The 27,976-nt window shown below is 41.8% G+C and overlaps 1 protein-coding gene and 1 pseudogene across 3 annotated transcripts in view; one reads left to right on the plus strand and one right to left on the minus strand.

Moving 5' to 3' along the window:
- CUL1 (cullin 1) overlaps positions 1 to 27,976 on the minus strand; it is a 123,963-nt gene that overhangs the window by 51,902 nt on the left and 44,085 nt on the right. For 2 of the 3 annotated variants that reach the window (XM_077491598.1, XM_077491599.1), the window contains exons 2-5: positions 18,530 to 18,842; positions 10,144 to 10,318; positions 9,016 to 9,204; positions 1,406 to 1,456 (exon numbers count right to left, since the gene is read on the minus strand). In XM_077491598.1, coding sequence (XP_077347724.1) covers positions 1,406 to 1,456; positions 9,016 to 9,204; positions 10,144 to 10,318; positions 18,530 to 18,669 — 555 coding nt within the window. In that variant the 5' untranslated portion in view covers positions 18,670 to 18,842. The remainder of the gene's footprint in view (positions 1 to 1,405; positions 1,457 to 9,015; positions 9,205 to 10,143; positions 10,319 to 18,529; positions 18,843 to 27,976) is intronic. The other variant, XM_077491600.1, reaches the window with a different exon arrangement.
- Positions 20,518 to 27,947, plus strand: LOC143998033 (ubiquitin domain-containing protein UBFD1 pseudogene; annotated as a pseudogene).

Here is a 27,976-nt window from a genome sequence, read left to right on the forward strand (position 1 = left end):
ACGTCACTTAACTTCAGCAAGTTGCCTTCATCACATCTAGTTGCCTAAATGCATTGAGTTGCTGCCATGTGATTGGCTGATTAGCAATTTGTGTTACCAAGCAACTAAACAGGTGTACCTAATAAAGTGGTCGGTGAGTGTATATACATTTCATTAGCCGTTTACCTGGAGTATAGCAATAAAAATAATCAAATAGGGTACCAAGTAGCAATTGGGAGTAATAAGAATTAGGATAAATAATTGAAAAGGAATGCAGATTTACATTCATTCTTAGACAACAGTAGCTATGAGCTTATGACATAATAGAGGATCAGAGGCTGCTTCTTTAGTGCCAAGTGTGTGATATGTATATCCAAAAGCTATAGGCATATGACAACAAGCAAACTATATGAGCTTGGTCAAGCCTTCCTTCAACCTTCAAAGACTCCATACTGCTAACAGATTGTCGAAGCCATTAAAAGAACCAAAAAGGGAGGTGAAAGACTGTGGGCCCAAGTTCAACTTTACAAGAATTGGCCAACTTCACCATAACCTGCCAAGTTATACTTTTTTGTTGCCCCCCAAGCACTATGCCAAACAAGCCACTGTTTCCCTGCACTGCACTGATAATGGCCAGCAAGATTGAAACAGCTATATGAAATTTGGCATAAATGGCTCAATAATATTAGGCTGTTTCTGTACTATAATCCAGCGTTTCTTGATGTATAAGTGTTTATAAAACAACAAAAAAGAGACGTTTGTAAGGGTCTACCTGTTACCCTGAAAAAAGGTATAATGCCAGTGTTTTTTTAGATTTGTGACACATGGACACCTTTCATTTGAAGGAGGGAGTGCTATGCTTTGCTAGGAAGAGTTTAGGAAACGTTTATATGGAAAACCCAATTTAGAAAAGGCATAGCCATCATCTAGCACCATCTTCTTTTAGAATTTTTTTTGCCATGTACCATTTAAAACGAATACTAAAAAAAAAGTCCAGTCCGTAAAGAAATTAAAAATAAGGACACTTGTGGCAGTCTTAGCAAACAAGAAAACAGGCAGTCCTGTCTTGGGGACAGGGATATATTCTTCCTAGAGAATACACTTTTACAGCAAAGGCCTACAAAGTGTTCGAGGTATCCCAGATTCAACCCCATTATCAGGCTGGTTTCCTTTTTCAAAAGCATTTTACCCCAAGCCCAGTAGTATTTCAGAGCGAGTATTTGATTTGAACTTTGCTTCTGTAAGAATACAGATGTAGTATAAGTGTTTTCTTTGTTTTCATTTGCAGATGTCGACATTTATTCTCAAAGCCCCATTTAAAAGCATATACATAGGTTTGTTCTTAGAAGGTCAAACATGTCATCTGTTCTCACAGAATCAGTTTCAAAGGGAGAGAAAAATAATCAATGATGCTTGCAGCTTTTACCTGTTTGTTCAAAGGCCGGAATAGGCAATCCCTCCAAGTAACTAAGGCAAGCTGGAAAAAAGAGAAATCAATGATCACTGGGTGTCCATTGCCAAGAAAAACACAATGAATAACAATAATAATACTACCAACAACAAAAGTTAAATTTCATTTAAAATTAAAATGTGCAGGAAAGTTCTCATATGGGGGGGGGGTAAAAAAAAGGGAACGCATAACTAAAATTGCATAGATCATCATCACTATTATGGTCAACATTTTTTCCAATCAGGGTAACATTACATTTTGCACAAGAACATTATGTTGTTCTATAGAGACAGCCGGTGATAAAAATCAATAATTAAAAAAAAAAAAAAAAAAAAAAAGGATGGTTTTGATTTAAATCAGATTTTTTGGGGATTTTTATCAAATGTATTTTAATAAAATGCTTTTGCAGTAAAAATCAAATCAAAAGATAGTTTATATTAATTTATTCAGCATGAAATGGAGCTTAGTTTTGTATTATGAGGCTGTAGATTCTACAATATTTACATTTTTAGTTAACTCATTCAATAAATTGAAGCTCAGCAAGCTGAGATAGCATGCACTGCATTAATACATTCCTACAATTTCACAGTAAGTTCAGGAATATTCCTTTATTCCATGGTTTTGCAAATCTACGTACACTACAAAACGTGTGATTGAATAGGTTCCGATATCACGGTTTTACTAACCTGACAGCTTATTATTCTAACTAGGAAACCTTAAATTTGTTTGCAAATATTAAAGATTTTAACTACCAGCAAGAATAAGTCCTTAACATTTAAAGAGCACCTGTCATTTCAGAACCATCATGGCAGGGCCTGTTAGCTGGCACCCACTCACCTGCTGCCGCCACGTCCCTCACTACCACATCACCAGCCGTCCCCCATTAAAGTGAATGGAGCTGTCAGGGAGTCCACAGCAGCTGCTTTTTAAAGATGATTTAAATAGACTTGATTTAAATCAAATCCACCCTATTACAATTTATGCAACTGAAGGACAAATCACAGTGGTCCATATCTCTTACCAGATAGTTCACTCAGAGCAGTGTTTCTCAATGCCAGTCCTCAAGATGGCCCAACAGGTCATGTTTTCAGGCTCTCCATTTTTTGCACAGGTGATTTGATCAGTTTCACTGCCTTAGTAATTACCACAGTCGTTTCATCTGAGGGAAACCCTGAAAACATGACCTGTTGGGACATCTCAAGGAGTGGAGTTTGGAAACACTGACTCAGAGCTTTCAAAATCAGGAAAAGCAGTGCAGTGATAACTCGTAGTACACTGAGAATCCTTGTTACGTATTAAAATGTTTATTTTCAAGATTGTAGACATACAATTTATAGAAGGCATTTACCCCTTGAAAAGTGATAGATTTGATAGTAATAGAACACTGCATCACAGTGGATTTCATTTTGCTTTCAGCAACAAAAATGCTATCTATTGTCAAAATGGCGGTAACCCTTTTAAGTCAGCATTTAGCAGATCTGATTTTTGGCAACTACAGTCTTCGAGCTCTATCCACATAATCTCTATCACGTTGCAAATCTAGACACTGCAATTCCCCCCCCCCCCCCCCCCCATTTACCCATTTTCTACCAACACAATTTTTTTAGTTTTTGACTACACATACTGAAAAGTTACCCAAAACCCCAAAAACAATTGTGTATTTTTTGAAAGCAAAGGCCCCATAGAATAAAATGGTGGCAGTTGCAACTTTTTAATGTCACATGATATCTGAACTGTTTATCAACTCTATTTTCAATAAAAAATAAAATACATAAAATGTATTTTAGTGCACACAAACAAAAAATAGGATAACTATTTTTTTGAAAAAAATTCTAAAAGATGAGGTAAAGTGTCAAACATTCCACAAAATGGCAAAAACGATGGTACCCAAAAATGTCCATAAGTGATGCCTAAAAGCCTTTATAGATCATAAGTTCAGTTAACCATGAAAGATGGCCCTAAAATTATTGCGCTAGTGTTTAAAAACGGTTTAAACATATGCATTTAGACATAAGCCTGGGACAACAGGGCTACTTTCAAAAATACCTTTATTATAAAAATAAAATGACCACTTTATTTTTTTTAATTAAACATTACTGCTACAGCAAGGGCTAACAAGTCCCATATGTGATAGCATTGGCAGCTGAAAGGTTCTCTTTATGGAGACATCAGGTGGCCTATTAGACCCTTAAAGCAGAACTACACTGCATCTGAGCACCACAAACCAAAAATGCTATTTTATTAAATTTTTTATATTCAAAGCAAAGCCACTCATCCATCCACGTCTTAATGCTTTATTTTGCTGAGAAATCACTTTGAAAAAAAAAAAAAAAAACCACAGCCATCTTGAGTAAGGGCAGATGATTAATGTAGCCTTTACTCTCTGGAATTCGTTTGCCCTTAAGCTCAGGCATGCAGGTATGAGGTTGTGCTTAGCTGAGAAAACCCGTCCTTCCTTCTGGAAAACTCCTGGGATTTAGGACATCATTTGCCTAGGCCTGGAAACTGCGAAGTTACTGAAGAAATGTAAAATAAGAAATTTTTAACTTGCTTTAATTTTTTTCTAGCAGCGTAAGGATTAAAAATAGTCAGTGGTAATTGAGAGAGTGAAGTTCTGCTTTAATGTCTCCCCTGCAGCTGATGAAGCACTAGACTGTGCTTAATCGGCTGTTAACAAGGCATTTCAGCCAGGGGTTTGACAGCACTGAGCACCTCTCGGTTCATTAATCACGAAGAACGGGGTACGCGTTCCTCCTGCTCGCCATCCCGACAGTTTATTTTTCTCCCGTGCTCCTGGAGTGGGAGAGCCCAAGAACCATGATGGGAAGGGGGAAATGTGGCCAGGGGGACAGCACTAAACAGGACAGTAAAGTAATTGGACGGCTCTAAAACTGCCTGGATCTCTTTTACACAAGAACAGGGGGCTGGCTAACAGCTCTAATCAGTGCCAAGCAGCAAAGAGTGATCTCCTTAGGATGTTTTGGAGCCAGAAATAAAAAGAAAACACAATGTTCTGGTTGAAATAAAACACTAACATCACCTTAGGCAGGAAGGAATTACGTGGTTCCACGCAACGTTGTCCTTGTGAGGCATAAGAAAAGGCTTCTTCTAAAAAGAATAAAAAGCCACCCTCTAAACTGAGGTGACATGAGAAAGGCAATCTTGCATGACAGAAATGCAAGAGATATATTCTGAATGGGTTTAAAATGATAAGACTCTGAAGGACCAACACCACCAGCTTGAGGTCCCATGGAGTTAGAGGGGAGCGTACTGGGGCTCTGACTGAAAAGTGGGAAACCAGTAGTCTCTGAATGAGCACTGCAAAGGCGTAAAACCAGACATCTCATAGTCCTCAGGGCTACGAACTTATAAAGTCCTAAATTACATAGTGGAACAACCATCTCACAATATTTCCAGGGATGTAGCTTTCCCTTCTTGCACCGAGCAAAAAAATTTCTTCCATGCGTGATTAAAAAAAAAAAAAAAAAAAACCCCCAGGAGAAGGCTTTCTGGCCTTTAGCAAAGTGGGCATAATGGAATCTGCAAAATATGGGCTTCAATAGCTAAGACATCAAAGCCAGGATCATATAGTAGGAAAGAACACAGGAACTTGAGAGAAGATCTGGACACTTGGGTAGGTCCACAGAGTCCGCTAGGAGTCTGGCTCTGTCTGGCTTCATCAAAGCATCATGCCCTCCTGGGCCAATTCGGTCAAAGAGAATGAAAGGCCTTCTCTGTCTTTGAAGCAGATGAGGCTGAAGCTGGGGGGGGGGGGGGGGAAGACGACACAGATCAGGCTGAACTAGGGCATCTACTCTATTCAGTTTGTCATTTAGTCTTAACACTATTACATCTTCTTTTGGTATCCAGCACTAGGGATGAGCTCAGGCGTGTTCGCATGGAACACGTGCAGAGCCCGCCAGGAAGTCGGCGCTGCGCTAATCACAGGCATTGAGACATTGCCCGATCTCTGCAGTCGCGCATCAGGGCAATGTCTCACCTGCCTGTGATTAGCGCTGCGCCAAATTCCTGGAGGGCTCTGCACGTGTTCCATGCAAACACACCTGAGCTCATCCCTATCCAGCACCAAAACAAGTTGTAGGGTAGAAGGACTATGATTCAGCTGCTGGCAGTTTAGGAAGTCCGCCTGCCAATTTTCCATGCTGGAAATGTGTACAATGGACACAACTAGAAAATGTAGTTCCACCAAAGTCCACATGATCTCTGTTTCTTGAAGACTGGCCTGACTTCTAAGACCTTTGTGGCGATTCATGTACGCCACAGCCGGGACAGTGTCAGCTTGGACCTGACTGGCTGTCCCCAGGGTTCCTCTCACTAGCTTGACAGGTTGACGTCCATTGTCAGTACTTTCTACATCATGGGATGAAAGGGTTTTCCACCGCCGAACTGAATAGCCAGTGTTCCAAAGATAACCTGGCATTAAGTATTCAGAGATATTAGGCATTCCATGGACAGAGTTCTTGTGTCTCACTGGAGTAATGTAATATAATGTGTCTAGGACAAGGCTCAGATATTCCAGTTAGGATGATGACTTCAAGAGCGACTTCTTGCTATTGAGGACCCAGCTTAAGTCCTGCAGGACTTGCAACATCTGCAGCATATTGGCCTTGAAGCCTTCCGTTACAGTAGCAGTAGATCGTGCAGATAATCCTGAAAAGGGGGGCGGTGATAGTCTGGCTAGCAAAATAACTAAAACTTGAGCCAGCACCTTAAACAAACATTTTCTGTGCTGAGGCACAAATTGAAAATAGCGATCCCCACTGCAAAACGCAGGTAGCACTGATAGAGTGAAAATATAGGAATGTGGAAGTAGGCAGAGGCCAGGAATTCCCCAAATGAAGGGAAGCAAATCGCAAAACGTACAGATTCCACGCAGGACTTTTTAACATGTAAAGAACTTGTTCAAGCTCTGCAGGTCCAGAATGTGGTGCACATTGCAATTTGGCTTGGGTACTGTAAATGGTTTGGAATAGTAATTGCAAAACCTTTCTGGTTCTATAGCAGGGGCAATGACTGCGTGAGAGCACCCCTTTTGGGTGCAGTAGGCATTTTTTACAGCATGGAAGCGTGGAGCAAGCAAGACACAAAGTTTTGAACACAGAAATCGAAGATATCTGAGATCTTGGCAAACTTCCGCAGGCTGCAGAGATGCTCCTACCAGAGAGGACATCTTAAGAAGGGTCCTCGATATCTTATTTGTGGCGTCTCTGAAGACTGGAACCTCAAGGGTCTTCAAGTAGGAAATGGTCAGGTCAACAACAAAAGCTAGAGAACCCCATAGAGTATTGCTAAGTGAAAATGTGTTAGTGTTAAAAAAAAAAAAAAAAGAAAAAGAAGGATGCAAAGACTTGTGTAGAAAAGGGCTCCGGAAGGGGCAACTTTAAGCTAGTTCACATAAAGTCTGCCAGAAAGTCTACGGTCGTCTTCTGTGTCTCTAAAACATTCCTGGACCTCAAGATTCCACTTGAGAGGTCTCATCTACAGAGAATTTTTCCACCAATACCTCATTCCCCCACAAAAGGATAGGGTGGGGGGGGGGGGCGGTGGGGGAGGAAGAATGGGGGAGGAGGGAGGAGAAGTGCTTAAATGCTTGTAGGGCCAAGCATTCCAAACAAGCAAGAACCCCTAAGAGCTTGACACAAAGAAAATGAAAATATTAGATAAGGACAGGGAATCTAAGGTAATTTGAACCTTACTGAAGCCATTATAGGGCGAACTGCACAGGGGTTCCTACCTAGCTGACAGATTCGGGAGCCCACTCCATGGTTCCCCAACTTGCATAATAGTATAGCTTGCAGAGGTTCAGTGAGCCTGTAAACCCAATAAGTGTGTGTCCATCCAGCTGAGGAGTGCTGGCATTGGCTAGATACCCAAGTTGCAAGTCATCCTAACAAGTGTACCAATGCTTGCAGAGCACTGGTGCTGCTGCACTGCGTAGGTTTGTGGCTTTGCCGAGTATTGCAGGAGTTGCCCTGGAACCATGTAGTTCTAGTGACGTAGCTGTCCAGGAACAGCAATTCAAGCATTCCCCAGAAAAACCAAAAGTGACAGACGTGTGCAATGACATGGGCATGATTTGCCCATTTTGAACACTGGTACAGCATTGTGTTGCTTTACTTCCACACAATAGCTGCCAAAGGCACCCGGGAACACCGGCAATCATTGCCCACAGAATCCAGCATCAACCAGTAACAATACAGACTTGTCCCCGCGCTTGCATTTGTCCAGGTACGGTCCCCTCTTGCCCTCAAGGCCATAGGCGACCAGTTCATATGAAGCCATAATACAGGGTTCTAAAAGCCCACAGGAAAAAAAAAAAAAAAAAAAAAAAAAAAAAAGGTAGGCACATCCATCATCTACAGACACCAACTAAAAACTGAGGCTTAGTGAAGCTGGGGGTGGGAGTTATTCCTGGGTTGGATATACGGCCCCTTTTTGACCAGTGTGCATTCACCTGAAGGTGGCAGCATAATCCAAGAAGTACAGAATATGAAGTGCCTGCGATGTAGGATTAAAACAAGGCATATGTATCCAAATTTGCTACCAAAACAAAGCCATCTGTCCTGAAAAAAAACCATTATGATACAACAGATAGACTAAAAACACGAAAAACTTAAATTGTGCGGAACTGGGACATCGCCAAAATGAAGAACATGCTCTGGGATTTAGGGAGAAAAAAAAAAGGCCTGGTGACTTAAACAACAACTCTTTTAAAGAGGGGAAAAAAAATATATATCAATCCTCTCTGGGTGAAGTTTTTAACTACTTTTGTTGCAGATTTCCACTCGTTTCTGCTGGAAGAAATAGCTGTCCGTTTGAACACATCTTTTGCATACTAATTCTGAATAGGATTGACTCATTCATTCTAATCAGCTGATGAAATCAGTGCAAAAGTTGTAGTGTCTGCATTCCTTTAGAAGTAATTCATGCCTAGTGGCCAACTCCCCAAAAATGACATTTTTTGTTGCAGTGAATGCCTAAAATCAAACTTGTATCTTAGTGCAGACTTCTGTGAAAATCAGTGAGCCAATCACAAGCAGGCAATGACATTTTTGGAGGCGTTCTGTAGAACAACGGTATGCAGAATGTCATACTGCATTGAATTTGAAAGAAAAAGAAAATACAGCACTGTAGATTAATATAGAAATGTAATTATTAATAACATTAAATTAAAATATGGCTGGCATAGCAATTGTATATGCCATGTTCATTTTTTTTCCCCACAGAAGTGGAATTGCCCCTTTTAGTGATTAACATGCATCTTTGTTGATCAGTTTAAGGGAAAAAAACAAAACAAAAAAAAAATAAAAAATAAAAAAAACACAAACACACACAAAATAAATCCACTGCAATTCAATGGTCTACAATAATAAAACCAAAAAAAAAAAAACACACACGTTTTAATTGCACAGTAAATATATGTGAAATATCTGTTTAAAAACTTGTAACATTAAAGGAGAGAGAAAAAAAAAAAAATAAAAAAAAATAAAGTATATTGACCCTAAACAATTATGGTTTTCCTGTACATAATTAATAAGGAAGCAGAAAGAATAAAAAACGCCTACCGAGTAAATTTCATATATTCCTTTGCGCCCTTCATCACACTCACGCCGAACCCAATGGCGGTTGAGATATGCACAAATGCCATTCAGTACTTTACTAGAAAACCGATAGTCTTCCCACTGCTGTGTGTAAAACTTTAGTACACTTTCATCCATGAGATCTTCTCCATCCTGCAGAGTGAGCACATAAACCTAATCATACAAAAGATCCTAGGGTCACGTTCTTGGAATATCTAGGTTGTGTAGCAATATTTTAGGACAGAAATACATTGTTCCATTTTACTCAGGATTCTGCCACATATTCTTATGCCCCGTACACACGATCGGAATTTCGGCCAGCAAAAGACCGATGAGAGCTTTTCATCGGGAAATGCGGTGGTGTGTATGCCCCATCAGAATTTAGCTGGCCGAATTCCTGCCAGCAAAAATTTGATAGCATGTTCTCAATTTTCCCGATGGAAAAATTCCGATCGTGTGTATGCAATTCCAATGCGCAAAAACTCACGCACGCTCAGATTCAACTACAAGATGGAAGCTATTGACTACTAGGTATTGAACTTACTTTTTCTAGTCCCGTCTTACGTGCTGTACGTCACCATGTTCTTGGCGGTTGGAATTTGGTGTGACCGTGTGTAGGCAAGACAGTTTGAGTGGAATTCTTAAGTCGGAATTCCGACGGGAAAACCATCAGAGCTTTTTCTGACGAGAATTCCGATCGTGTGTACGCAGCATAAGAAAATAAAGTGGATCTCTTAAAATTTATACGAATCAGTAAGGCAGATCACATTATTATTTTGAGTAAATAAAATAGTACTTTTTTCTTGTCATGAATAAAAAAAAATTAAAAACGCTCCTTCCAAGCTCCCTCGTGTGGCACAGAACCTAGATCACATGGTTTATGGCCACCAGAAGCACAGTGGGCGTTTCACATCATTAGAGACTGCAATTAAACTATTGTTGTCAATCAGATAGACTCTGTCTGGTAGATTAAAAGTGAAATAAGAGGAGCAAAGTACAACTATTATGAGGTAGAACTAAGCAGCAGCCAGGCTTGCATTTAACTGATCTTTCAAATACACAGAAAAAATAAATAAATAAAGACAAACTGCTCTTTAAAAAGAAAGCACTCACCTTCAGTAGATTTGTTAAGTAACTCTTCAAAAACTCTTTTAATCTCTTATAGAGTTCAAGCCCAACAAACTGAGCCCCTCCAGGGGTCTGGCCTTTTTTGGACTTTGATGGCGGCACTCCAGAACTTCGCGCTTGATTAGACTGGTGTACACTTGTACAGTAGTTATAAACATGACTGGAGAGGACAAGTTAAGGAGCAAAATAACTAGGATACGATAATCCACATTTAGAAGAAAACACCACAAAAAAGTGCCATAAAATCTTTTCCTTTTCATTTATTTGGATGCTAATCAAATCGTTAAAACACTGAAAAAAGTGAACAGTTTTACCAGCCAAAATATTTGCCATTTTGTTCTGCTACTTTAAGGGCCTGTGCACATAGGCGCACAATTTGTGCATTCAGATGCATGATTTACATGGCTCTGGACACAGTAGTATTGTATGCTATGGGCTCAAACATTCTGGGAGCAAACTAAAAACTAGAAAAAAATGCCTTTAAGGTCATGCATTAGGGCTGCATTTTATGCTGTACAGGTATACATGGACCTTATATGCCGCCAATCAGGGCCTATAGATCAATATGAACAATATGCAATTGCCAGCAATGGGACAGACAGCGATCGCCCATGATGAATGTTTACATGTCAACCTTCAATGAGGTCATTCAGAATCAGCCGAGGTCATGAATCAAACTGTAAACATCAACAATATGTAACCAGCAGTGGCGGTAACACTGATAGCACATTGTTGATTCTTACATGTCGGTTCCAAGCAGCAGTGGTCATTGGCATACATTTATGCAGTATGCATGCAAACGTTACATGCAGCGTACGCACCAGTTTTTATGCAGGATCTTGTGGCCAATGAGATCCTACCTAAAGTCTCACCTCTAATGAAGGGTGTCCCAACATCCTGCTGGCTGCTTCTTGTTGTGGAAATCCTCAGTTTGCCGTTGTCAGATCCTCCTCGCAGCTGTCAATTGATGGCGCTGCGTAGGTTAAGATCAGTGGCTGTAAAAGACTCTCGATGCCCACCTTCCTTTCTCACCTCCCGCTCCATTTAAAAACATAAAAATAAATGTAATTGTTTTTACAGAATGCAACACACTGGGGTTGATTTACAAAAACTGGAGTGTGCAAAACCTGGTACAGCTCTGCATTGAACCAAACAGCTTGCAGGGTTATTTTTTTGTCAAAGCTTAAAGTGGATGGAAACCCACTCTCATCCTTTCTAAACTACTGCAATATTGGTTATCTAGAAGGATATACATGCCTCCTGTATGTATACTTATCTGTCAAATTTTGTGGGTGGGTGTGTTTTGCAGGGCTCGGTGGGTGGAGTCATGATGTCAGTAGACTCCCCACCCACCACTACACTCCCCTTAACATGCATTTTTTCCTGTGTATTTATTACACTGAACTTCTGCTATGATCACTAACATCCAGTCAAAATCCCGAAAAGTCCCCACATGACTTCAGCATGCCAAATTATGCTGAGGTGTGGAACAGCCAATCCTTGCAGAGCAGCAGAAGAAAGGAGTGGGAGGGAATTCAAAAAGAATGCATGTCTCTTAGGCTAGTGCACGAGATATGGAAATCACCTGTCACTCACAGCAAGGGGGAGTTTTTCTGTTTGTCAAGATTTATCTCAATCAACAATAAAGATGATTGCTCAGAGCTGGATTAACTCTTTGTGGCAAGACTGGGCTCAAATGATAGGAAATATTATACTCTACATTATGACAGCAAAAAAACAAAAACACAAAACCAAAAAAACAAACAAAAAAATGAATTTTTGGGTTTACATCCACGTTAAACTGAACCACCTGAAGTTAGAAGCCAATTGGCTACCATGCACAGCTGCATTAGATTTTGCATTTTATAGTTTTAGTAAATCAACCCCATTCTGTGAACTGGGAAGGGGAAATGATTAGAGGATCCCCCTCTTCTACTCTCAGAATGTGTTACATCTTGTGAGTTTGTTCTTAATGAAGCAAGGGCAGGGCAGGTGTCGGGGGACTTTCTGTGAAAGCCATTGCTTAGATTAGCTTTCTACAATACCTTGTTCTGCAGATAGACTAAAATTGACTTGGGTCTGGGTTCACATCTGTGTGGTGCATTGCATTTTAGGCACATTACCAAAGAACTCTATACAATGTGCACTGACTAAAGCCTTGTATACACGATCGGATTGTTGGCCAACAATGTGTCAGATTTTTGTCCGAAGGGCGTGTGCCAGGAACTTGTCTTGCATACGAACGATACACAATTGTCGGCCAACAAACACTAACGTAATGAAGTACTACGTGGAATTTCAGCTCTCGAGCACCACCCTTTGGGCACATTCTGCCAAGGTCATGTTTGTGCTTTGTGTACACACACGATAGGACAATCTGACAACAGACCGCTGTCAACTGAAAATTTACTAGCCTGTCATCCACCATTTGTTGGTGGAAAGTTGGACAATTGTCTGATGCGCCAACTATCAAAATGCTACCAACGGTCCGATTTTAGGCAGTCTGTCATCACACAATTCCCTGCCAAAAAACTGATCCTGTGTACGAGGCTTTAGGCCCATACCAAAAATGCGTCAATGGTTTGCGTTTTAATGCTCAAATGTAGCCAAAACATTTTTTTCCATCTAGGACTGTGGAGTTGCCGACTCTTCTCTCTTATATAGCTTTCTACAATACTTTGTTCTGCAGATAGACTAAAATTGACTTGGGTCTGTGTGGTGTGTAATTTTTTAATTACCAAAGAAATCTAGATAATGTGCATTTTCACAAAAGCACATCAAAGATGCAGCAAGCAGGATTCAAGGAACTTCCAGTTCAGTTTATGCTCAAAAATGAGCAGTAAACAGTCAAATGTTAAATAAAATAATTATCAGTGACAGATGTAAACAGTTAACAGGAGTAATCAAAGAACAATCCCTGAAATGTGGATAGTGGAAACCTATCTGCTAGGGTTGTCCTGATATATATATTTTTTTTTTATTGGATATGTTTTATAGCAGAAAGTAAAAATATAGTTTTTTTCCCCAAAATCATCACTCATTTGTTTAAAGCACAAAAAATAAAAAAACGCAGTGGTAATCAAATACCACCAAGAGAAAGCTCCATTTAAAAAGGAAAAAAAAATGTTTGTGTGTACAGCATTACACGACCATTCAATTGTCAGCTAAAGTAACGCAGTGCCGTATTGCAAAAGTTGGCCTGGTCATGAGGGAGGAGTAATTCTTCTGGGGGTCAAGTGGTTTTATGCCCTATACCAGCGATGGCGAACCTTGGCACTCCAGATGTTTTGGAACTACATTTCCCATGATGCTCATGCACTCTGCAGTGTAGTTGAGCATCATGGGAAATGTAGTTCCAATACATCTGGAGTGCCAAGGTTTGCCATCACTGTCCTATACACACGGTCGGACTTTCTGATGGAAAATGTGCGATCAGATCGTGTTGTCGGAAAATCTGATCGTGTGTGTGGGCTCCATTGGACTTATACCCATCGGAATTTTTGACAAAGTTTGAGAGAAGGATCTAAAATTTTCCCGACAACAAAATCCGATCGTGTGTATACAATTCCAATGGACAAAGTGCCATGCATGCTGAGAATAAATTACGAGACGAAAGCCATCGGCTACTGGCCCGTTTATAATCTCAACGTACGTGATATACGTCACCTTGTTCTGAACGATTGGATTTTCTGACAGCTTTGTGTGACCGTGTGTATGCAAGACAAATTTGGGCCAAAATCCAGATGGATTTTGTCATCAGAATGTCCGAGACCGCGTGTATGGGGCAATAGTCCCAATAATGATTTGTGGCCGATTTTTGCTTGGAAAAGTGTTAAAATAACTTCCCTCTGTAAAAATTCTGCTCAAGCCCATCTTCCCAGTGCTCACACAGGCTTATTAGGAAAAGGGCATGTCAGATTAGTTAGCGCTGAGATTACTGAATAATTTTTGAAACAAGAAAGTTGTGGTGATACTATTGAGGTTGTAAGACCATGCCTATCGATTTGCATAGCTTTCACTTTAAATTGAATTGCCCTTTACGTGAAAAGACAAGTACCTATTTACATACACTGCCCCCTGACAATACCCAGTTGTAAAATGTCCTGGCACCAAGCTTTTTCATAATAAAGTACCTTAGTAGCCTCGAATGCATCATTTTTACACCGACTGAGTCGTAAGTGAGCTAAACAAGAACTTAGCCACTTGACCTCCAGAAGGTTTTACCCCCTTCATGGCAGACCGTTTTTTTTCTATTCAGCACTGCACTACTTTAAACTGACAATTGCTCAGTCATGGAACACTGTACCCAAATAAAATGTATATAATTCTATTCACTTTTTGTTAAAAATTTAAAATCAAATTTTTTCATACATTTGGGCCAAAATGTATTCTGGGCTCCTAGTCTTTCCACCCCAAATAAAAAAAGTGTGCGTTTGTAGATGTTAGAGCATTCACACAAACCAACTAACTAAGGTAGATCTACGTAGCTTTAGACACTATACTAGTAATGGCGGTGATTGCTAGTGACATTAATACAGTAATCAGTGATTATTCTCTACACTGTACTAATGGCACTGGCTAGGAAGGGGGTTAACATCAAGGAGCAATCAAGAGGTTAACGGTGTGCCTAACAAATGATGTGTGTAATGTGGGCTGCTTTTACTAACAGATCTGGCTACTTTTCTCTCCCTGAACTCAGAGTTTATTTCAGGGAGAAGAAAGAGCCAGGTGGCTGTCTATATACAGAGCGCTGTGTGTTTGATAACACAGAACTCTGTGTTGTGATTGGCCAAAAGCATTGTCTGAAACCTGCTGACAAACTCTTGCTGTGTTTAATCATAGCACCGGTTAGCAGGGGGCATGTGCATGTGCGTCTGAAAACCCGGAAATAGGCAGCGACGTACGGGTACATTGCCTAGTCGTACCTGCCCGCAGTAAAATGTACTGTGGGCGGAAAATGGTTAAAGAGTAACTCAACTTTTGAGAAAAACAATTCCTTCTAAGTGAAGAATGTACATTGCAAGGATTTTATAACCATTTTGGCAGATTCCTATCCGTTTCTGCTCTGAAGAAAATGCTGTTAGGCTAGGTTCACACCTATGCAGCCATCTTGGCAGTGGTTTGCGTGGGCAAGAGCTCATTTATCTGAAGGGGCTGCCATGCCCCGCGACACAGGAAAGAAGCCCCTGCACTATTTTTGAAATCGCAGCCTGCATGGGCACCAAGGTTCCCAGTACAGGTGCAACTTCCAGTGCGGGCAGCGTGCCATTAGGATTAATGGGCCCCACATTTCTCTTTGTGGGTGGTTGCGGCTGCCGGTATTTGTGCAGGTCCCATAGTGGCAACACCCGCACAGATGTGAACCTAGCCTTAGTCAATGTGAAGTGTAAATCTGGATGGGAAGGCTCATGATCATTAGTCAGCTGATGTACTTGCAGAGTGCATCAGGAAAAGTTTCAGGATCTGCAAATTGTTGCAGAGGATGCCTAAAATCTGACTTGGATACAAGTGCAGACTTCTGGGAAAATCGGTGAGCAAGACGCCCAAGTAAGAAATTACACTTTCTAGGAAAGTTCTATGTACACCAACTGTGTAAAAAGGAAATGTCATTTTGAACCCCTTTCCACTGCTGCCCCCTGACCTTTTAATAGGTTCTAAATGGTGGGAGGTGAAGGCGGGCATCCTGATCATGTGGCTGTGATTGGCCGTCACTGTGGTCACATGATCGGAAAGCTCCTGATCACAAGTTTGCACTGGGAGGTTTCCGATACTTGCTGGTAACTGTCATGGGAGCACATAGGGCATGCTCACAGCACAGAAAGATGTTTACATAAGGCCACATATATGCAGCCTCTTGGTGTTAAAGCCCACCCACCCACAAGAGGGCGCATATATGCATACAGCCAGCGGGAAAAGGTTAATAACATTCAATTACAATATGGGTTGTGTAGCGCATTATATATATATTTATATTTATATTACACACACACATACATATACACACACACACACTGGGGCAAAAAAGTATTTAGTCAGCCACCAATTGTGCAAGTTCTCCCACTTAAAAACATGAGAGGCCTGCAATTGTCCTCATGGGTATACCTTAACTATGAGAGACACGAGATGTTAGAGAGATATGTTAGAAGAATGAGATGTTAGAAGAATGATTGTTAAATTGTGAGAAAGAGCTGTCTACTGTTTACTATTCTTTTTTGCTGTGCCCTATTTTTTTAAATGAAAAATTGGTTATATATTTATAAAGAATGTATTTGGTAAAATAATGAAGAAAATAAAGATTATAAAAAAAAAAAAAAAATTAAAAAAAAAAAAAAAAAGCTATGAGAGACAAAATGTGGAAACAAATCCAGACAATCACATTGTCTGATTTTTGAAAGAATTTATTTGCAAATTATAGTGGAAAATAAGTATTTTGTCAATATCTACCTGATGATCAGTGGGTGCAGGTGTTGTGTCGAATACTGTCCCCCATCGGATAGTGTCCACCCTGTACTGCGCTTGCACAAGGAGACGCCGAAGGTCTCCAAAGATGAACGGTGCCTGCGCACTGAGTCCAGGTTCAAGCCCCACCATCCAAGTGGACATAGAGTTAGAATAAAAAATTGCAGAGCGAAGCGAGGCCGCGCCCAAAGCGTGGCGAGCGAAGTGAGCTCGCGAGGGGCCCTGTTACTAAGTGCTACCGTATGTCCACTTGCATGGTGGGGCTTGAACCTGGACTCAGAGCAGAGGGTACTAGCAAGTGCGCAGGCGCCATTCATCTTCTGAAACTTTCAGAGTCTCCTTGTCCTCCGTACTGTGCAAGTGCTGCACCTGCGCAATACGGGGCGGACACTATCCGATGGAGGAGGGGGGGGGGGGACAGTTTTTGCCAGAACCCCGGCAGACATCGAGTGCCCGGCACCGCAGAACGCCTTCTCCTGTAAATAATCACAGCAGAAGTGGTGCATGGCCCCTGCTGGCGGAAGTGCAGGAGTAAAACTGTTACAGGGTGGTCAACAAGTGATTAATCTGCACAGATTCACTTTAAAGTGTATGTTAAGCCAAAACTTTGTTTTGGATAGTGCAGGGACTGGTTTAACCCAGTCAGATTATTGTTTTAGACTTTTTTTTTTACGCCTCCCTTGACGTACTGCTGAGATTTACCTTCACTTCCTTAGATGCTACAGAAAGTTAAAGCGTATGTTCACCTTTACAGAAAATCTGTAAGGTGACCTTACACTGGATCCACTGTACCCAATTGCTGCAATCTCCCGCTGTCAGACACCAAGGAGCAGCTTCACTGGTACTGGATTTTAAAAACTCAGCTGCCTAATCTCCTGTCTGTATTGCTTAGCCAGTACAGACTACAGGGATTCTAATTGGTCAGCACCATCACATGGATGGCAATTACCAATCAGAAGCCATCTAGGTCATACTGTCAGCACTGCGAAGAGAGAAATCTTCCCGGGATTTCAAATCCAAAGACCAGTGAAGCGGCTTTTCGGTGTCTGACAGCAGGGAATTGCGGCAATCTGATACAGGAGGACCGGAGGGGGAAGGGGAGGGGGCCCAGTGTAAGGTTTTACACATTTTATGTAAAAGGTGAACTTACACTTTAAAAGGAATGTGAGGGAATTTCCCCTTTTAGACAGCCGTTACAGGAATGGAGTTACCAATGGAAAATTTTCCCCGCCTCTTGTACCAGTAACTGGATTTCCTCTCCCTTTCTGTCTCAGTAACAATGATCAGCACAAACAGAGGAGCGAGCCGCCACAACAGGGTGACATATAGAAATTAAAAAACGTTTGTCTTTACACATGCTTTAGGACAGCGTTTCTTGCTTCATTTGATGAAGCCAAGTAGCCTCAATAGACAAATCTTCTCAACAATATTTCACTGCTCAACACTGAACAAAGCCCACAGGCGTTTGTGCCCCTACAATAAGCAGTTTGGGCATTGCCATCAATAACACTAAAGAAAATTGGGGGGGGGGGGGGAAAATAATAATTTCCAGCTGTAAAATTGGGATCATTGACAAAACACGCTTTTAAATTTGAATTCTGCCCAGCCCTTCAAATCAATAAAGTCAAGTCTCCAGGTTTTTGCATTCTGCTGGAATCAGACATTTCTGAGGTTCTAGAAACAAACAGCTAAGCAATTAGACCAAGAAATGCTGTATTTTCTGATAACCTGCCAATATGTGGCATTTGCAGCATTTTGCCATTTTTTGTGAATATTCCTACAAAACGCCAATCAAAAGATTTCTATTATTTTATATCCAGAAGATTCTCCAGGGTCTGACAATTCCACGTTCCAGGAATCCTTCAACAATTTACCAAGAAGTGCAACGCTCTGGAAGCAGATTTAAGGATACGTATAGAGTTCCATGTATCTGGACTTTGCCATGCTCTGTCTGGTGTAAACTTGTTGGATGCCGGCCCGCAGGTCATCCCAGATCTGGTCCAAGCCAATCTGTTTAAGTCCATGAGGATTCTGACCCCTGTTAGATGACATTTTCTTTCCTTAGAGCTCTCCTTTTCTTGCACTTGTTTGAAGTCCTTCTGTGCAGAACCTCCTTAAAGCTGCACAAGTTAATCCTCCATAGGATGGCACATTCCAAGCTGTGGCTGGGTATAAATATATTCTGAAGGGGTGGAGTTAAACACAACGGTCTTTAGTCAGCACACCTGAAAGACATACAGATTGGCAGAGTTACAAAATAATTCAAATGAATCTAAGCAATCTTACACTAAAGCCTGGGTTCACACTTGTGAGAACACCCGCACTGCAGTGCCAATCGCATTCGATGTATATAAATACTGTATTTATATCACCTTTAATGGTGGCAGATAATTTATTTAGATCACATTATTGGTGAACAGAAACAGCAACTTTTTTTTACACACACACACAGAGAATTGAAAGCCCTTTAGCTTTTAAAGTGGTTGTAAAGGCAGAAGGTTTTTTTTTACCTTACGACATTCTATGCATGAAAGTAATATACCTTCTGCATGCAGCTCCCCCCACCCTAGCTGCCATAACCCCAGTAATTTTAAAAAAACAGCAGACGGCTGGCTTTCAGATAAAAATGGTCTCAGTGTCGGATTCGCTGCAAGATCACTTATCGATGATGCGAGATCCGTCGGTAATGATTGAGTCTGCTCCCCTGTGAGGCTGGATGCCGAGTGAGGGAAAGATGGCCCCCACTTGGCTCCATAGCATTGAATGATGGAAGCCACATTAATACATCACTTCCGCCCAATGCTCTTAAAAAACTATTTTTTTTGTTGTTGCATTTTAGTGTAAATATGAGATCTGGGGTCAAAATGACCCCAGATCTCACATTTAAGAGGTCCTTTAATGCTTTTTTTCTATTACAAGGGATGTTTACATTCCTTGTAATAGGAATAAAAGTGACCCAAATTTATTTTTTTTTAAAAAGGACAGTGTAAAAATAAAAGTAAAAGTAAAGCACCCCACCCAGCCGAGCACAGAAGCAAACGCATACGCAAGTCGGGCCCACATATGAAAATGGTGTTCAAACCACACATGTGAGGTATTGCTGCGATCATTAGAGCGGGCAAAATAATTGTAGCCCTAGACCCCCCTCTAACTCAAAACAAACTGGTAACCTGTAGAAATTTACATTTACAATTACATTTGAGCCCCTGAAAACGGTGGGGGGGGGGGGGGGTTTTGCAGTTGCCAAAATTTGTAGTTCAACCCCTAGAACTAAAAGCCTGAATTCAAATTCATTTGGATTGTTTTGTTTTTGTTTTCATTTTCTCTCTCTCTCTCTCTCTCTCTCTCTCTCCAAATAAACCTCTTTGGCGAAAGCAGGCAGTCTGAGGAATTTAAGGCATGGCGAGTTTTTTGAAGTTGTAGTTTTTGTCACAACTTTGGAAAAGAAATAAAAAAAATAAAAAAAAGTTTTCACTTTTTATTTTTACCTTTTGTCACCAGTGCAGTGACATCATACAACAAGGTCTTTGCTGCCCAAGAAGCTGTTTACAACCCAAGTCCAAAGACAGAACTGGCAGAATAAGCAGGCTGATCCTCTAGTTGTGTAATGTACTGCATCAATAAGAACCAAAACAATCTGCTTTAAAGTGTCTTGATTTTTTTTTTTTTTTTCAATAAAAATAACAAACACATAATACTTACCTGCTCTGGTGCAGTGGATTTGCACAGAGCAACCCAGATCCTCCTCTTCTCAGGTCCCTCTTCTGTGCTCCTTGCCCCTGCCTCCTGTCAAGCTGCTGCTTTCTGTGGGGGGCACCGAGCCAAGGTGTGGCCTGGCCTCACCCCCTCTCTCTGCTGATCCAGACAGCCGAGACTCTTGTGCAACATTGCTGGATCAAGATGGGGCTCTGGTAAGTGTTAGGGGAGCTGAAGGGGGATTGCTGCACACAGGGTTTTTTTTTTATCTTAATGCATAGAATTCAGTTAAAGTAGTCCTAAAGTCAGAAGCTTTTTTTATCCTAATGCAGAGGATCAAAGAAGGGAACAGATAGTGAGGCATGCAGGTAGTAGAAGGGATTACCCTGGGATGGCACACTTTTTTTTTCTGTTTGCTAGGGACGTCCTCTATCCCTCAATAGATGTGAAAAATAATTCAAACAGAAATACAGTACATTTATAATATGTACATGGATATCTAAAAATCAAAACGAAAAGACATTGAAAGACAAAAACATTTTGTTTAATGGCTTAAAGAGATTGTTACCCCAACATTTCCTATTCCCGATTTGTGCTTGCTGTACCATGTACTTGTATGCAAAAAGTATCCTGTTCTCTTTGTATTGCTTCCTCTGGGTGAAATCCCTGGTGATCCTACCAGTCCATCTACTTTCCTATTAAAAACCGATCACGCTAAGCAGGAGAGCACAGCATGGTCAGTTCTCTAGCTGTGCTGGGATCTGAGCCTGCTCTCCTTCAACGATCAGACACACCTCCCCTGCACAGCCATTCACTGGGAAGCTCAGTGTACAGCTCCTGCTCATCCCCCAGCACTTATGCAGTGAAGAACAGAGAATGTGATCACAAAAAATAAATAAATAAAAAAATAAAAAAAACAGGGGGGAGGGGGGGAGATAGAGAATGTTTTTTTTAATATCTATACACAAATGTTTTGTCTTTAATTTCTATTTTAGACTGATGTACGGTATTATAAACAATCCCTTTGTAAAACAACCACTTTAAGTTTGCAAAGTACTTAAAGCAAAGAATACAGAATGAAAAATCTATTAAACAGGGTAAAAAGCTGTAAAGCATATTCATGATATGACTACGCAAAAAACACAAAGCTAAAAAAAATGATTACCATATTTATGCCGGAGTATGCAAATAAAAAGACACAGCTAGAATTGAGCTTTCTGTACATACAATGCTTCTTTGACCCATATTTACCCACTCACCACGACTAGTGTGAAGGAAAGTCTGTCCGATTCCAGCAGAAAAGGGAACCCACTCAGACGAGGGAAAATAACCGCACTGAACAATGTCATAGCAGAGAGAAAAGCTGAGCCACACCTCCCTGTAAAACCCCAACGTGATACTATCACAGCCCTGAAACAGTTGTGCTCTCACACACCTACAAAGGAGGAATATTCAAAAGCAACGTCACAGAAGTCGTCACCCTCACAAAGTTTAAAGCAGTCCTGAAAAACAATACTTTGCATCAAACTATTACACAAAGTGTGCAATTAACCCTAAACCCTAGAGATAGAGAGCGGAGGTCAGAAACACCATCTATAACCAGCAATGGTCAGAGGCTCTAGTTCAGGGGTAATCAATTCAACTTCACGGGAGGTCCAATCAGTAAAACTTTCACGTCACCATCCCCTCCTCTTAAATTACAATCCCATTTTTACATCAGATCTTCTGCCCCCCACCCTTACAGTAGTGTCCTGACCCCATTCCCCCCCCCAGTAGTGTCCTCTGCTGTCCCCCCAGTCCCCACATCAGTGTCCTCTACACCCCACCACATCACAGCCACACATCAGTGTCCACTGACCACACGCACACACGCACACGCGTGTCCTCTGACCCCCCCCCCCCACGCACATCACAGTCCCCAGATCCATGTCCTTTGCCCCCTCCCCTCCCTCTACACATCACAGCCCCCACATCTGTGTCCACTGACCCCCACCCCACCACACACACACACACACACACACACACACACACCACAGTCCCCACATCCGTGTACTTTGACCCCCCCGCGTGTCCTCTGCCCCCCTGCACATCACAGTCCCCACATCCGTGCCCTCTTCACCCCCGTCACATCAGTGTCCAGTGCCCCCCCCCCGCACATCACAGCCCCACATCAGTGTCCTTTGCCCCCCTTCCTCTACACATCACAGCCCCCACATACATATACATATACACACACACACACACACACACATTTTTGGGGGATATTATAGCAAAAAGTATTTGTCGCTCTTGTTTATAGCACAAAAAATAAAAAACCCAGCAGGGGTGATCAAATACCACCAAAAGAAAGTTCTATTTGTGGGTGAAAAAAACAAAAGGACATCAAATTTTGTTTTAGTGCAACATCGCACGGCCACACAATTGTCAGTTAAAGCGACGTAGTGCCGAGTCGCAAAACGTGCTCTGCCCAGGAAGGGGGTAAAATCTTCTGGGGCTGAATCGGGTAAAGAAGCAACCTTAAAATTATTTAAAAAAAATTAAAAAAGGAATGAAGCAGGCCTCTCCACCTCCAGAGGCCCAGCTTGGACTAATAACTATGTATATACACTTTGCCGATCCTTCTGGAAGCCAAAAATAACTGTAGTAATACCCGCTACTACATTGATCTCCACTAGCTTCCAGATCTCATGCCAAGCAGCTGCCCGCTGAAGCGAAGTCATCAGTGGCCACCCAATGGCTTTATAACACAAATCTTGCTTCACGTGTGACACATCGCAGTTAAATGTTTTAGCTTAGACTGGATAGAAAGAGAAAATAGTATGCTTCTTCTCAATAGGAATCACATACCATGAAGACTACATAGCAATACGAAGTGATCAAAGAATATAAAAACATGACCACAGGGAAAAATTTGTTCCATGGACCACTGCGCAGCATCAAAAATACTGAACCACTAAAACCAAAATATACTTTTCTAATCCACAAGATATGCAAGACTATCGTGTAAAAATCCAAAAAGAATTTGTCCAAAACCAAAATCTGTGAAAGCTCATGTATATATATATATATAAAAAAAAAAAAAAAAAAACACCAAACCACACCTTAGATCTAAAAGTTCTAACAAGACAAAGTTGTCATCACAAGTGCTAGTGACATGTCACTGATAACTTAGTCATCTGATTGATGAAGCAACAGATGTAGCTTTATATATCTTGCATCATCCCAGAGCAATCATTAATTTACGACCATTAAAAGCCGAGACAACATAACCCTCTTTCACAAATACAATAATGTTCACTATAGCTATAAACGCTTTCCTGTTGCATCAAATGTAAAAAATAATTGAAAACATGGCAGAACATTTTTGTGTTACAGTCGTTTTACCGTCACTTTAGGCTTAAATCAAATTGATCGCAAATAATTTTGGGTCAAGCCCAGCTAGAAACAGAGAGCTACAATACTGTGCAAACATTTTGGGAAGGTGTGGAAAACAGCTGTAAATTAAAAATGCTTTCGGAAATAGAAGAGTAAATAGTTTATTTTTATTGCGTAACAAAATGGAAATTAAATTAACGAAAGAGAAGTTAAAATCAAAATTTGGTGCGACTACCCTTTGCCTTCGAAACACCATCAATTCTTCTAGGTACACTTGCACACAGTATTTGAGAGACCTCGGCAGGTAGGTTTATTCCAATCATCTTGGAGAACTAACCACAGATCCTTGGTGGATGTAGACTGCCTCAAATTCTTGTCTCAAAGTAATCCCAAACAAACTATGTTGAGATCAAGGCTCTGCGGGGGGCCAAACCATCACTTGGTGTTCTTCTTTACACTGAAGCAAGTTCTTAACCACTTCAATACAGGACACTTAAACACCTTCCTGCCCAGACCAATTTTGAGCTTTCAGCGCGGTCGCACTTTGAATGACAATTGCGCGGTCGTGCTACACTGTACCCAAATGAAATTTTTATCATTTTTTTCCCACAAATAGAGCTTTCTTTTGGTGGTATTTGATCACCTCTGTGGTTTTTAGTTTTTGCTAAACAAATAAAAAATACCAACATTTTTAAAAAAATAATTTTTGTTTCAGTTTCAAAACTTTGTAAATAAGTAAGTTTTCTCCTTCACTGATGGGCACTGATGGGGTTACACTGATGGGCAATGATAAGGCGGCACCGATGAGGTGGCACCAATGAAGTGGCATTTATGGACATTGATGTGGCACTGATAGCTGGCACTGATTGGCATGCGTGGGCGGCACAGGTGGGCATGGGAAGGCACTGATAGGCGGCAAAGATGGGAACTGATAGGCGGCACTGTATTATAATATACTGTACTAATGGATGCCAGTGCCAAACAATGCATGCCAATCAGTGATGCCCATAGTGGGCACTGAGTGGCATCCATTATGGGCACTGATTGGCATCCCTGGTGGTCTAGGGTGGCATACCTTGTCCTGGGCATCCCGGGCTGAGTCCCTGGTGGTCCAGTGTGGGCATCCTCTGGGTGCTGCTGCGCTGATAATCGATCAGCACAGACCCCCCCTCGTCAGAGGAGCAGCCGATCGGCTCTCCTCTACTCGCGTCTGACAGACGCGAGTGAGGAAAAGCCAATCACCGGCTCTTCCTATTTACACTGTGATCAGCCGTGATAGGAAACGGCTGATCACGTGGTAAAGAGTCTCCGTCGGAGACTCTTTACCAAGATCGTAGTTGCCGGGTGTCAGACTGACACCCGCAACAACGATCGCCGCGATGCGCACCACGGCTCAAAATCCTGATCACGTCATATGACGTCCGGTCAGGATTTTGAAACCACTTTGCAGGCGGCAAGTGGTTAAAGTTGTACAGCCAAAGCTTCCTTGGCTGTACTTCTCCTGTAGGTGAAAGAAGTGCACTTCATTCTGCCCTCGGACTAAATTCCACTGTAAGCGGACGTCACTCAGCCAGTCCAGGCTCAGGAAAGACTCCAACCATATGGTCAGGATCCACCCAGATACCTGGACTGGCACCTGGCTCAGCCTCTCAGTGTTCCCGCTAAGTGAGCACTGGAGGGGAACGCAGAGAGATGGAGACTGGCAGTTAGGGCTCTCTGCTCAGAGCGGAGGGGGAAGAACTGAGTGATTGGCGGTTTACAATTGCTCGGTTCACACTGCAGAGCCAGTGGGGGATCAATTTATTATTTATTGACATGGCTGAATATTTGGGGCCATTGCCCTGCTGCAGAATAAATTTGGGGCCAATCACACACCTCCCTGGTGGTATTGCATGATGGATAAGTATCTGTCTGTATGTCTCAGCATTGAGGACACCATTGAGGACACCATTAATCCTGACCAACTCTCCAACTCCCTTTGCAGAAATGCAGCACCAAACTTGCAAGAAGCCTCCACCATGGTTCACTGTTGCCTGCAGACACTCATTATACCGCTTCCCAGCACTTTGCTGAACAAATTTTGACTCATCAGTCGAGAGCATCTGCTGCCATGAAGACAACTTATAGCCATACTTCCATGGACAGTGGATGGGTGTACCTGGGTCCCACTGGTTTCTGACAGTTCTGTGCTAATGACACTGCTGTACATCTGATGTCAAAGGGGAGCAAGCATGATGTGCCTTTCATCTGTTGCATTAAGTTTCCTTGGCCAACCACTGTGTCTACAGCCCTCAACATTGCCAGATCCCTGGTGTCCCCAATGCTGAGAGATACAGGCAGATACGTAACTATCCATCATGCCATACCATAAGGGAGGTGACTGGCCCAAAATGTATTCTGCAGCAGGACAAGGACCCCAAACATACAACCATAGTCATTAAGAACACTCTTCAGCATAAAGAACAAGGAGCCCTGGAAGTGATTATTTGATCCCTACAGAGCAGAGATTTGAGGCAGCCTACATCCACAGATGATCTGTAGTTAGTTCTCCAACATTTTTGGAGCAACCTACCTGCCAAGTTCCTTCAAAAACTGTGTGCAAGTGTACCTAGAAAAATGTATGCTGGTTTGAAGCCAAAGGGTAGTCACACCAAATATTGGATTTGATTTAGATTTTTATTTTGTTCGTTCACTTTGAATTTTGTAAATTGATAAAAATAAACAATTAAAAAAAGATATATATCATTCTTACCTTACAGCATTTCTCACACTTGCCTAAAACTTTTGCACAGCACTGTATATAGAATGACAAAAACCTGTATAGCCTATAGCCGCACTCCACTAAGCAAGTACAAACATGCCAAGAAAGATCAGTGCTGAGGTTCAGATACCTTTTGTTGTCTGCAAGTACCTGTTAGTCTTTAGAGCAATACCTGTGGCCCTGCAGTCTCTTATTTACATGAAGCCTGAACTACTCCATTAGAAATAAAACCCAGCTCCCTCTTGTCGTCCACCCCCCCCCCCCCCCCCCATCATTTAATTTTCAATTGCCAAAACTTCAGTAACAGAGGCTTTGGCATTTTAATGAATTAGCAAAAGTGAGGATTAGCTCCAATATGAAACAAGACAAAGTGATTGTAAACAATTATCTTGTTAAAATTCCCTAGTTCCAGTGTTCTGCCAAAAACTGTCGCCCCCCCCATCTGATAGTGTCCGCCCCATACGGAGTACAAGGAGACTCTGAAAGTCTCTGAAGATGAACGGCGCCTGCGCACTGAGCCCAGGATCAAGCCTCACCATCCAAGTGGACATATGGCAGCACTTAGTAAGAGGACCCCTCGCAGGCTCGCTTCGACCGCCACGCTTCGGGCACGGCCTCGCTCTGCAATTTTTTATTCTAACTCTATGTCCACTTGGATGGTGGGACTTGAACCTGGACTCATCTTCTGGGACTTTCGGAGTCTCCTTGTCCTCCGTACTGTGCAAGCGCAGTACAGAGTGGACACTATCCGACGGGGGACAGTATTAGACAAGCCTGCACTTGTACACAATCATGGGGATCCCACGTTACAGCTGACATGTGTGCAGGGTGGAGGCACAAGTTCTCAGGACAGCGACTCTGCATGGCCAGAGGCAGTCAGCAATGGAGAGAACTCTGAGTCAAAGAGCATGTGGAGTTTAAGATCGTCCCAATAGACAGCACCGAAGAATGCCTTAAACAGAAGTTTCACACGCTCACAGGTCTACCACCAGCTATGCAGAAAATTATTTCGAAGGGGGTTACCTCCTGAGGACAAAATCTAAAAGGACAATCAAAGTCACCAATAAAGCAAAAGTTATGGTAGTAGGATTCACAATCATGTAATCTTGGCTGTTACCACCCCCAAAGAAACCAGCCAACAAGGAGGCAAAGGAAGAAGAGAACAAGAAGGAGATACTGTGCAGACAGACAACATAGAAAAGTGCTGGATAAAGGAAAACCAAAGATGTAATGCCATCTATAAAAGAAGTGCAGGAGCTGCTTCCAACGACGCCAAGACCAGCTTTGGATTGTTACAAAAGGGAGCACAGAGAAAATCCCAAATGGTTATTATCAATACAATTTAGAGCCAATTGAAGAACATGAAGAGTATTACATGATTGCTTCAGTTACAGTAGGACCTAGCTGGATAGCTTTCTACTACTGGGTATGCTGGGTGCCAGTGCAAAACAGAAATGCCATCAAGGACACCGTGTTAGGAAAATGGCAGTACTTTTGAAGTTATGGTCACCTCTGATACAACATGAT

Source organism: Lithobates pipiens, unplaced genomic scaffold (genome assembly GCF_037356315.1).
Source record: "Lithobates pipiens isolate NorthernLeopardFrog02 unplaced genomic scaffold, aLitPip1_a1.2 Scaffold_19, whole genome shotgun sequence".
NCBI lineage: Eukaryota > Metazoa > Chordata > Amphibia > Anura > Ranidae > Lithobates > Lithobates pipiens.